Here is a 12,785-nt window from a genome sequence, read left to right as displayed (position 1 = left end):
ACTTAATGACTGTGTGTGCTATCATGTTTCTCTTAAATATTTTAGCTTAGAGTAGGATTATGCTTCTCTCAGCTCTGTGTCCGAAACCATGGGCCATTTATCTTTTTCCACTCCTTGTACCTTTTTGATGTACCAGGCAAAATCTTGAACGATGACATACCTCTGAGAGACTACAAAATCGATGAGAAGAACTTTGTAGTGGTCATGGTTACAAAGGTGAGTCTCTTTTATCTGACTTTCTTTGACAAATCCTTATGAGAGAAGTGAGTATTATTTCAGTGGCATGATATACTGTACACTGTGATTAGTATACACTGAAAGTATATTTTTAGCTTATTAAGTGTGTTTAAAAGCATATTTCTACCCATATGTACTTTTATACTTGCAATGTACTTTTGGTGCTTATGTGCTTTCATATACTAATTAAAATCACATTTTAGTATGATTGTCATTAATATGCTGCACGAGCTACACGCCAGGTGCTGCATGCTCCTCTGCATTGGAAATTAATTGAATGCAGCCACATTACTAGACTTGGCTGGAGGCGGTCGGAATGGCCCTTTACACCAGTACTTGGTTACAATAGCGCTCGCCTGAATAGGGCACTGTGTCCTTTATGCGTCTATATTAATCCCAGCCGAAGAGTGCAAGAGCGCTTCCGCATTCTTCCCCATTCGCCGGTAAGCAATGCGCATTTCCTTTTCCTTCGCCCAGGTGCTCGCCGCGCATGCGCATGAGGTCCTCGCTTGGTGTTGTAATGGCAACATTAAACTGAAAGGCTGAGACCATCCGGTACATGTTTCTATTGTTCATGGGCGTATTATGGGGTATGTTTTATTGCGAAAATACTGTACATCTATTGAGGGGTTATAAAATAGGCTAATCTGAGATTTATACAATTGATTTTGCTATAACAGTCTCCCCTGTTCAGACCTCTGGTGAGTGTACTGAATTAATAAAAAGTCACCTTCAAAGTAATGTGTGTCTTCAATTATTTTAATTATGCAGCAAAGGCCCAATCAGTGATCCAAATGTAAACCACTGGGTATAGTCTCCACCACCAGAAACAATAAGAAATTAAGGAGACTGGTTGATTGACTTCTTGATACAAGGACTACATTGACTAGACAACATGTAACTATGAGTTTTAATTGTAATTGCTGTATTATTATACTTTGGTAATTGTATGTTTTGAGCTGTACTGTACTGTACCCATTCTGCAATCTGTTAATAACGTTATGAATGCCCGAAATAACATAACGTTACAAAGTACAGTTGACAGCTGCGTTGTGTTAATGTACAGCGAAATAATGTTATGGCGTTATGAAAGTACAGTTGACAGCTGCGTTGTGTTAATGTACAGCGAAATAATGTTATGGCGTTATGAAAGTACAGTTGACAGCTGCGTTGTGTTAATGTACAGCGAAATAACGTTATGGCGTTATGAAAGTACAGTTGACAGCTGCGTTGTGTTAACGTTACAATGTACAGCGAAATAAAGTTATGGCGTTATGTGGTCCTCGTTTGGATAATATGTAACGTTACAATGTACAGCGCAATAACGTTATGGCGTTATGTGGTCCTTGTTTGGATAATATGTAAAGTACAATTGACAGCTGCGTTGTGTTAACGTTGCAATGTACAGGGAAATAACGTTATGGCGTTGCGAGTGAATCTGGTCCGTGTCGCGATAATATACATGTATTCCATTTCATTTCGGCGTCTGAGCGGCGAAAAAGAAGATGCGCATTTGGAGGGCATTACCGGGGCCAATCAGGGCAAAATGCGGAAGCGCTCTTGCACTCTTCAGCTGGGATTAATATAGACGCGTCCTTTATACGCCCTCAACTACTCTACTCAGACAGTATATTTTTGTGTTTCTGTCCCGATAGCCTAAACCAGCGCCTTCTCCAAAAGCCGCGCCTTCTCAGTCAATCCCGTCGTCGGCCCCGCCCGTTGCCCCGGCCTGCGTCCCCATCCCTACGGTGGCCGCGCCCGCCCAGGTAGCTACCCCATCCACGCAGTCAGCGCAGCCCGCTATGGTTCCGGCACCGGAAACAAACGCCCCCCCCCCGCCAGTGTCCTCGGAGCCGAGTGTGGCTCCCACCACTCCAGCGGACACAGACAAAGCTCCAGCTACAGCAAAAGCCCCAGACCCGGCCTCGACCTGCACCACAGACCCGTGCCCCGCCACGTCCTCCCTGCAGCCGGAAGAGAAACCCAGGGAAGAGGACCTCCAGGATGGGCCGTCGTCAGCCACTCCACCGGCTCCCTCCTCCTCTGCGTCCAGGTTGGGGCAAAATCCAGTCCTCCATTACCTCCTATACAATCTGATATGATCTGATAACTATTACAAATGTTCACCATACCAGTTGATTGTTTTCACCGGTAACTTGTGAAAAGGTGAACGATTAGAAACCATTGACAACCAGCAGAATATAAAGATATACTTAGGCCAGGCCCAGGGCTGATTTTCAGGATACATCTCCATGCACATTAATATTTCATATGTCTCTTTTACATCCAGAATACCAGGTGTCTGTAGTCTCCCACACTAACATGAGACAGACAGGCCACAGTCTGTTTATGTAAAATTTTCCAAAAACATCCTTTAGAGCTACCTGCTTCTCTCTGACTGACTGGACTATAGGCTGTGAGTGGGGAGATGCTGCTGTTCCAGAATAGAGATATCAGTTTGAAATGGATCACTATTATTGCCTAGGTTTGAATAGGGCGCCTTAAAGGGATAGTTCAGATTTTTGGAACCCTAGCCCTATTTCTTACTTACTAATGATGTTGTTGTCCTTTCGCAGAACAATCCATGCTGTTTCTCATACCACCTCCTGATAGTTAGCCACAATCCAATCCAAAGTCAATGGGGTTGAGTCCGTCTGTATAAGTTGACAGAGACTGACTGAAATATAGTGTGTACTGTGAAGTCAATTTCAGTTACCTTCAGTCAGTTACCTTCAGGAGCTTGACCCCATTGACTTTGCATTGGTTTGTGACTAACTATCCAGAGCTAGTATGAGGAAGAGGACCAGGGTGCCAAAAATCTGAGCTATCCCAAATTTAAGACATGTATACTATAGATATTCTACTTCTGACTGAACCAACATTTTAAAGAATTTTTATAAACTGGTCAACACTGCTCAAAATGGCTTTAGCTGCCTGATCAGGCACCCAATGCCGGAAATAAAGCTGTGTTGACCAGTGTTGACCAGTTTATAAATTTCTTTTAAAATGTTTATTAGCAACGCCAAGCTTTCAAACCATTGCGATTATCTGTCCAAGACCCTCGTGCAACTGTGAGTACCTTTAAAATGTCTCTGTGATACTTGTATAACGAACGGTTCGGGTAGGACCAGTTCTTCATGGTAAATCTAGGTTGGTTTCCTATTGAGGAGCAAGGGACTGTGGATTCACTCGGCCAAACCTTGTTGGCGTGCATCACAGTCACGAAAGGGGCTATCTGGTGATCAGCTCTCTAGTGACCAGCTCTCTGGTGACCAGCTCTCTGGTGATCAGCTCTCTGCCTCTGGTGATCAGCTCTCTGGTGATCAGCTCTCTGGTGATCAGTTCTCTAGTGATCAGCTCTCTAGTGATCAGCTCTCTGGTTACCAGCTCTCTGGTGACCAGCTCTCTGGTGATCAGCTCTCTGGTGATCAGCTCTCTGGTGATCAGTTCTCTAGTGATCAGCTCTCTAGTGATCAGCTCTCTGGTTACCAGCTCTCTAGTGACCAGCTCTCTGATGATCAGCTCTCTGGTGATCAGCTCTCTGGTGATCAGCTCTCTGGTGATCAGCTCTCTGGTGACCAGCTCTCTGGTGACCAGCTCTCTGGTGATCAGCTCTCTGGTGATCAGCTCTCTGGTGACCGGCTCTCTGATGATCGGCTCTCTGGTGATCAGCTCTCTGGTGATCAGCTCTCTGGTGATCAGCTCTCTGGTGATCAGCTCTCTGGTGATCAGCTCTCTGATGATCAGCTCTCTAATGATCAGCTCTCTGGTGACCAGCTCTCTGGTGATCAGCTCTCTGATGATCAGCTCTCTAGTGATCAGCTCTCTAGTGATCAGCTCTCTAGTGACCAGCTCTCTGGTGATCAGCTCTCTAGTGATCAGCTCTCTGGTGACCAGCTCTCTGGCACCAGTGTACAACGACATAGGCATGCCAGTGATCCTGGTATTGTCGTTGATATACCTATGCATTCAAATAAAATATTTTTCAGCTAATCTGTTTGCAGTCTGTTTGCAGGTTAAGTATTTAATGTTCGCTTTTGCCCAGCTGGCCACATACAGGTAATGCTCAAGTGAAACTCACATTATATGTTGATAGGTCTAGTTATCAGTGAATCTCTTAGTTATAACAAGATTGTGTTGCTCAGAAGTGTTAAGTATAATTTACAATGTTTGCTATTTGGTGAAACAAGACGGCTGGCCAGAAAGCACTTACTCACACTGGCAGCTGGGGAAGGAGACAATCCTAACCAGGATTAAAAAAATTGCTCTAAAAGGGAAATACAAATAATTAGCACGATTTAAGAGACCAGTCACAGCTGTAGAAATAGAATTTTGTGAATTATCAGGTGCGCCGTTATGGATTATAAACAGAGACATCCAGTGGTTAACTGTTTGGTCTCAACAGTGGCATTTTTGGTATTTAAAAAAAATGAGACAAGGCGTTGAATATTAATTAAGATCCAGCATTTCCTACTTCTCGCCTAAAATATTGTGAGAAACATATCCGTTTAGGTGGTTGGATTCTGTCATTCCCTGATATATATCTAGGTCTGTGCTCCTTCCCCTGAGACGCACAGTGGCGTGTAGTGAGAAAGCAATGTGGCCAAATAGCGAACATTGGATATAATGTTAGTTCACCTATAAACACAACCTTGCTTAATTTATACAATCTTGCTGTAACTAAGAGATTCACTGAACATTTTTATCGTTTTCTTGGATAGATGACTAGATTGATTAACCTCTTAAGCATTGATAGATTATCGATTGGCATTTCTTTCCTATACACGCTATATTAAAAATTCAAATGTATATGATCGGTATACATTATGCTTCATCATGGCGAAAAAATGAAATATTGATGACAAAAATGGCGTAAGTCGTTCTTGGCATTCAACGCATGGCGGGCAAAAACGGCGTAACTCGTTCTTGGCGACCAATGTGTTAAGAGGTTAATATCTCAATATGAGTTTCACTAAACCTTTCCTGGTTGATAACAAGATCATGAAAGTCGTTAAATGGCCAATAGCAAACTTTAAATATTCTACACGTAAGCCCCACCTAACATGTAGGCTACTAGACAAGAATGGGCTGCCACTTGGTGGACATTTGCGCTCTACTGAGCTCACCTTTCTAGTTTGTAAATGTTCTCTGCTGGCATGTTGATCTCTTTTCTTCTAAATGTGGTTCTGTTACAGCCTTGTTGATGAACTGGGTATCCTTGAAGAAGCAGCTTCAATACTGGGTAATGAACATAGTACATAGACAGTAGACTATCTATCTATCTATCTATCTCTATCTCTATCTCTATCTCTATCTCTATCTCTATCTCTATCTCTATCTCTATCTCTATCTCTATCTCTATCTCTATCTATCTATTTATCTCTTCCTCTTCTACCCTCTCCCCAACCCCTCACAGTGACGGGGCAGGCGTATGAGAACCTGGTGTCAGAGATCATGTCTATGGGATATGAGAGAGAGCAGGTGGTGGCTGCTCTGAGGGCGAGCTACAACAACCCTGACCGCGCTGTGGAGTACCTCCTCATGGTGAGTGTCAACGTGCCTTCAAATCAGTGGTCGATGTGGTTTCAATGGCTGATATCTAGAGAGCAGGGTTGCCGGTGGTTTATAAGATGCCGATATAATAATTAATTTGAGTTTTTACAAACAATTTAATATTAACTAATGAGACACAAAATTGCTGAACTTAAGTTCACCAACATGTAAGATAATATAAGATTATCCTTTATTAATTCCCTCTGGAAATGCAGGTGTCAAAGCAGCATGGGGGGGGATACAGAGCTTCACAGTCCAATAATATACTATAAGATACAATATAAAAAGGACAAAATACAAGATAGTACAATGTGTCACTAGCGTGTCACTAGCATGTCACTAGTGTGCAGTGGCGGCGGGGGGGAGGGGCTAGCAGGGGCTTAAGCTCCCTCTGAAAAAGGCTTAGCCCCCTCTAAGCCCCCCCCCCCTCCCAGTTATGTTTTTTATTTTATTTATATATAAAATACATTACGAATTCCGTTATATTGGACATTTGTATTAATTATATCAAGCGAAGAACTGAGAAATTTGGCAGAGAGAGACGGCAACATTATCCGCCTCCCAACGACTTGGTGCACTGCTGGATTTTGCGAGAGCATGCAGCTGCAGAGCCGCAGAGCCAGCGGTGTTTTCAGGTCCGGTCTGGGGACCGCTCAGCAGCGCCCCCCACCCAACAGCTGAATTGCCAATGGCTGAATTGGAGTATTGCACAGCACCAAGCTCCCGCTGACAACATCGTTGTCATTACACAGACACACACAGACACAGACACAGACACACACACACACTGGAATGTAGGGTCTTCTTCTTCTTTCTAGTTTAATGTATAGGGTCGCCGTGCCCAGTTGACTACTGCTCTGTATGGTGGCTGTTACCGTGGTGAATGAATGGTGCATGTCAGAAATGTAGTCATATTATTATAGGCTATGTTTTCGTTGTCCTTGTGGTTTGTCATTATCTGATATATATATATTTCGTTGCTATACCCTTTGTAGAAACGAAATCTTAAATATTACACCTTTTCTTTGGTTACTTTTCTTTCAAGCGTTGTTTTAAATTGTAATCATACTGACTGAGCGACCTTTTACGCACAAGCGTCAGATTACCACCCCGATATAATGTAGAGTTTTATTGGGTGCTTGCATTGGTGTATAACGCTAAACATTTAGTATCGTGCATTTTCAATGATAGCCTATATTAGCCGTTATTTTGTTTGTTATTGTTTGTCACATTAAAATTCATTAGCACCTGCTATAAACAATCCAGCCCCCCAGAGCTCCCCAATGCCAATTCTCTGGCGCCGCCACTGCTAGTGTGTCACTAGCATGTCACTAGCGTGTCACTAGCATGTCACTAGTGCGTCACTAGCATGTGTGGTGGAATGTAGCCGAAGCTGAATAACTTACTCAGTCAGAACAGAAGAGATCCGGTTAATACAATTTATTAACTCAGTCAAAGTATCAATACAAAATAGTCAGAGAACGGCTGGATGACTCTCACACTAGGTGACTAGCTAAGAAACCCGGAAATGAGAGACCTCCCCCCTCACTGAGGAACCTCTTTATACACACGGGAGAGGGTGGGGGTCAAACTGGGACTGGACATCTGGGGAGGTGAAGGACTGGGGGTTGGGTGGATACTAGGAAGGAAAATGAAGGAGGGGGGGGGGGTTTATCTACTACACATGTCACTAACATGTCTTCACAGATGTTCTCGGAATGCTAAAACCATTCTCAAACACAGCGTGCTGTGTGTCTGAACGTACTAACTCTCAGTCTGAGTTGGAGGTGTCTGTTTAAACTCACTCCTCAGAAAATACTGCCATTCATCCTGTTCTAGCATGCGCTTCTGATTTGTCTCGATCGATGATCAATTGCCGCCAATTATCAATCTGTACCTTCCTTTTTTTTGTAGAATTCTTTTTTTGGTATTTCCATTCATACATACTTCATTTCAAACCTTTATTTAAACTCGAAAGGCAACTGAGGTTTCCCACATTTACAGTCACATTGAGTGTACTGTTCGTGTTTACAGCCTCCTCGTTGATTCTTATCACCTTCCGTGAAGTCTCTGTGTTGTGTTTATTTGTTGTTGTTGAGGCAATCGTTTGGTGGAATTCTGTCCTCCCACGCACTGGCTGTAACACTGTTTCACCCCGTTAATCCGGACAAAAAGGTACTGGAATCGTCGTCTCATATCAGAAAGGAGGATGTTTATTTTGCATAAACCAAGGTTCTCATACAGCATGAAACTAATTGAAAGTCTTTCGTGGTATAAGAAACTAGCCGAGGCCTGACTGTTAGCCGCTAGCTATCTCTCTACCTCGTGGTCTCCCTCCCCCTCCCCATCAGGAGGAGGAGGAGGAGGCCTGGGCCCTGTTCCTCGTACCTGGCTAACTGAGTTAGCTGGATAATTTTCAGGATAACTTGACCTGTCGGTTCCCCGACGCGCGATTGTCTAAATCACTATGGCAACAGATCAAAAAGTTTGAACCTGCTCCAGCGCAGGGGTAAGTTCAGTTAGCTGGATAACCTACATGGCCACGCCCTCGCAAAGAAATGCCAGCTCCCTTCCTGAAATAATTCTCAGTCTACTCTAGATCCCATTATACCATTCTGAATTATGTTTTTGTGCTTAGTTTTTCTAGAGAGGGCTTTTGAAATGTAAATTATACAACGGCATGCAAATTTCTCGATTCTGATTGGCCATTTACACGTCTTTATTGGCAACAATCCACGGTCCTGGGCTCAGGACCCGCCCACAACCGAATCACATATCACTCCCTGGCTCACTCCGGGAGAAAACAAGATCGTGGACAACAAATGGATATGTTGATAGCACCATAACGACTAAATATGAAGCGATTCTGTCAAGGGGAATGTGTTAGTCCTTTAAACAATGTTGGATGATGTAATTGATGGGTCTTGAGTCAATCTAGAACAAAAGAAAAATCGCGGATTGATTGATTGATTCATTGATTGATTTAAATTTCTACTTCCTTCCCACTGACTGCAGCGTTCACTCTCACACTGTCTGACGCTGGCGTACCCACAAACACACACACACACACACACACACACACACATACACACACACACACACACACACACACACACACACACACACACTGTGACACACACACACACACACACACACACACACACACACACACACACACACACACACACACTCCTGTCTGCAACAGCGGGGGAGTCAGACTGAGAGAGAAGCAGCGCTGTTTTAAGTGAGCATGGTCTATTGAATTGATTGATTGGTTGATTGCTAATTTTATTACTGTACCCCTGGTTTCCAACTGGTTAAGTTTAGGCTAAAAGAAATAAATAAAAAAATAGGGCGAAGAAAACGTTTTTTTCCTATAGGGCAAAGAAAACGTTTTAATTAGTTTTACCTACTTTATATAGAAGCATCTAAGAATGAAGTTCTATGGAAAGTAGGTCTGCATTCCCTTAACAATTGTGTGTATTGAGCCGTACTGTATTGTACCCATTCTGCATCTGGTAATAAAATGTTCAATCAATCATTCCAATAATACACAGTTGGATGTGTTAGTTGGTTGGATGCACTTCAAGCTGCTTCCACATGAGGCAACTTCTCTCAATCATTCCAATAATACACAGTTGGATGTGTTAGTTTGGTTGGATGCACTTCAAGCTGCTTCCACATGGAGGCAACTTGTCTTTTTTGTAGTTGTGGGAACTACTTTTTCTGGCGGATGTTTTTTTCAATAAATCTTCGATTAATGTGTGTTTATTGTATAGAAATAAGGTTGGATGAATCTGGCAGTTGTATAAAAGCTTTACACCACTTGTAGTCGTGATTTGTGACCAATAAACCATGCCTAGGGGGGTCTAACGACCACCCCTAGGCATGGTTTATTGGTCACAAACCACTCCTGCGCGTGATGTAATGCTTAAATAATAGAGAGCATCCTGACTGGCAACATCACCTCCTGGTTTGGGAATAGCACTGCACAAGACCGAAGCTGACTACAAAGAGTGACACGTTCAGCCGAACGCACAATTGGAGGGGGGCTCCCCACCCTCCAGAACATTTACAACAAGCGGTGCAGGGGCAAGGCTAAGAGAATCATTAAGGACTCCAGTCACCCGAACAACTGCCTCTTTGAACTGCTGCGGTCAGGCAAGCGATACCGGAGTCTCAAGGCGAGCACAGAAAGACTCAGAAGAAGCTTCTATCCCCAGGCCATCAGGCTGCTCAACGAACAATGAACACTACACAACAACCATCAAACGCACATAGCACACACATCCACACGCACACACTCACTTTAAACAAACACACTGTAGCACCCACTCCCCACACTTTATAGCACACACTCACTTTAAACAAACACACTGTAGCACCCACTCCCCACACTTTATATTTATTGATAAAGGATTGCACTACAACTCGTACACCTTACTGTAAATTGTACCTAAATTGTACCTCATCCCATTTCTGCTTTGCACTATATAGTATTGTATATTAGTACACTGCATAGTATTGTATATTATATGGTAACTCAGTTATGTCTATTCTGCATCGAACATTGTACATATGTCTATACTGAACACTGTGACCTCATTTTCTACTTCTAATTTACATGCTATACTATGTTATTTGATACTTATCTTGTCTAGCACAGTCTCTGGAGCGTAACAGTAAGAAGCATTTTGTATAAAAGTATTCTGTACTTCTGTATGACAACTATTAAAGGAACTTGAAAACTTGACCATCATGCCGATCATATGCAGTTTGATTTTTAACTGTAGCTTCTCTATAGCCGAAATACCATTGGATTTAAGGTTAGTAGCTTAGCGCCCTGTATCTCGCCTTCCAGGAAATATACTAGTCCAAATCCCATATAACGCTTATATTCAAGATGCTATAAAATGAGAACGCATTGATGAGAAAATTATTTCTTTAAGCCATTTTGAAGGGACTGTTCATGGTGTCAATTGACAATGAGAATGGACAGATAGCAATACTATAAAGTATAGATTTAGCTCTACAAACAGCCCCACGGACTATGCAAGTCTGTTTAGAAATGCTGGCCGTCTAGAGTGATATTAGACAGATCCAAATGGCCGGGAATGTGTTAAGGCCAAAGCATGTAAAAAAGGTTTTATGTATATATGCACCCATTTTCGTACTACCCTGTTTTGCGCTTATGAGTTTTGAAAAGAGCTCTTTTAAACCTGTACTGGAAACCAGTTCCACCAGCCTAGTTGTGTGGAACTTGAAAGACACTTTCTTGGCTGTGGTTAAAGCAGTGTCTGAATAGCAGTGATTGAACATGTCCTCAAATATCCAGTCAAAAGGTATTGACATACTGTATTTGCTGTTGAATGTGGCTACTTGTAAGCAACACTGTTTTGTTAAACTTGTCAGCAGGAAGGGCACAACTCTATCAGCTGAGTAACAATGTTCATCAAAGTGTTCAGACTTGAGTGCTACAGTGTTGAGTGTATGTTAGTATATTAGGAAGAGTGCATGACTGTAGAGGACAGTAAGAAGGTTAGTATATATTTTTAATTGTACATTTTACATTTTAAATAAAAAATATATACTAACCTTCTTACTGTCCTGTCTAAGTGTGTCTTTAGTCGACGGCAAAATATTGGTTGGGTTTCAGCTGTCCTAATTGTGGTGGGAAGTTCGTTCCACCATTGTGGAGCAATGACTGAGAATAGGCGGCTTCTCTTTGATGACCCTCCCGGAGCTCAGACAGTAGTCTGATGCAGCCAGAAGACATCGAGCGGAGGGGTCTTGAGGGTGTGTAGTTAGAGACCATTGACCGGAGGTAGACAGGAGCTGTTCCCTTCGCCGTGCGATATGCCAGGTCGAGGGCCTTGAAGTGGATTCGTGCAGCCATGGGGAACCAGTGCAGGTCCCTAAGAAATGGGGTAATATGGGCTGACTTTGGTAGGTTGGAGAGCGGAGAAGTTCAGCCGATCGTCGAGGACAACGCCAAGGTTCTTGGTGGTTGGGGACGTGGCCACAGCTACATTCTCCACTGTGATGGAAAGGTCGGTCAGGGGGGAGGAATTGGCCGGCAGGTGAAGCAATTCTGTTTTGCTTAGGTAAAACTTTAGGTGGTTGGTCGTCATCCAGGCAGAGATGTCGGACAGGCAGGCCCAGATCCACTCAGAGACGTGGATATCTGAGGGAGGGGAGGAGAGGAAGAGTTGAGTCTCATCGGTATAGCAATGATACGATAAGTCATGAGACGTTATAATGTTACCCAGAGATTTGGTGTAGAGGGAGAAGAGGAGGGATCCAAGGACCGAGCCCTGGGGGACACCTGTTCGAAGGGGGCCGACAGGGTCCCTCTCTGTGATACTCGGTAGGAGCGCTCGCCGAGGTAGGATGTCAGCCATGCCAGCGCAGAGCCAGCCACTCCCATTCCTGCGAGGGACGCGAGGAGGATTTGGTGGTTGACTGTGTTGAAGGCTGCAGATAGATCTAGGAGAATCAGGACAGAGTTTTTTTTTATGAGTGGTGTGACTCTGGCTTGTTTTAGGGAGGCGGGGACCACCCCTGAGTTGAGGGAGGAGTTGATGGTTGCCGTTAGGAATGGGAGGATATCTGGTTCTATGGTCCGGAGGAGTGGAGAGGGTAGCAGGTCCAGCTGGCATGTAGTGGGACGGTTGTGTTGAGGCCTCGGCATCTGTAATGGGAGAGAAAGATGATAGAGTGAAGGATGACATCTGTGTGTCATCACGCACATGCAGATTTTAACAAAGTGTTAAGGTGAGTTTGTGCACCCAATGAGTTTGATATTTATTCTAGTGTTGGAAAAAAAAGTTTTGGCCACAATTTAAACGTGTGTAAGAACTCAAACATGCTATTTTTTTTATTTGCAAATAAAGTCAATGTTCCATTCATTGTCTATAGAGCAGCCCCATATTTTACGTCCAGTTGACGTCACAAGTTACAAGGTGCTCTCTGATTCCTAGCTTTAGGAGAGAGTG

At 43.4% G+C, this 12,785-nt stretch overlaps 1 protein-coding gene across 1 annotated transcript in view; it reads left to right on the top strand.

Annotated features, from left to right (window-relative positions):
• rad23ab (RAD23 homolog A, nucleotide excision repair protein b) overlaps window positions 1–12,785 on the top strand; it is a 51,899-nt gene that overhangs the window by 7,394 nt on the left and 31,720 nt on the right. Inside the window, exons 3-6 of the mRNA XM_084310926.1 lie at window positions 137–216; window positions 1,893–2,290; window positions 5,433–5,479; window positions 5,654–5,781. Coding sequence (XP_084167052.1) covers window positions 137–216; window positions 1,893–2,290; window positions 5,433–5,479; window positions 5,654–5,781 — 653 coding nt within the window. The remainder of the gene's footprint in view (window positions 1–136; window positions 217–1,892; window positions 2,291–5,432; window positions 5,480–5,653; window positions 5,782–12,785) is intronic.

The sequence above is a fragment of the Notolepis coatsorum genome, assembly GCF_963971535.1.
Source record: "Notolepis coatsorum genome assembly, chromosome: 3".
Taxonomy (NCBI): domain Eukaryota; kingdom Metazoa; phylum Chordata; class Actinopteri; order Aulopiformes; family Paralepididae; genus Notolepis; species Notolepis coatsorum.
The sequence above is the reverse complement of the archived record's forward strand: the minus strand, read 5'-3'. Positions and strand labels throughout refer to the sequence as shown.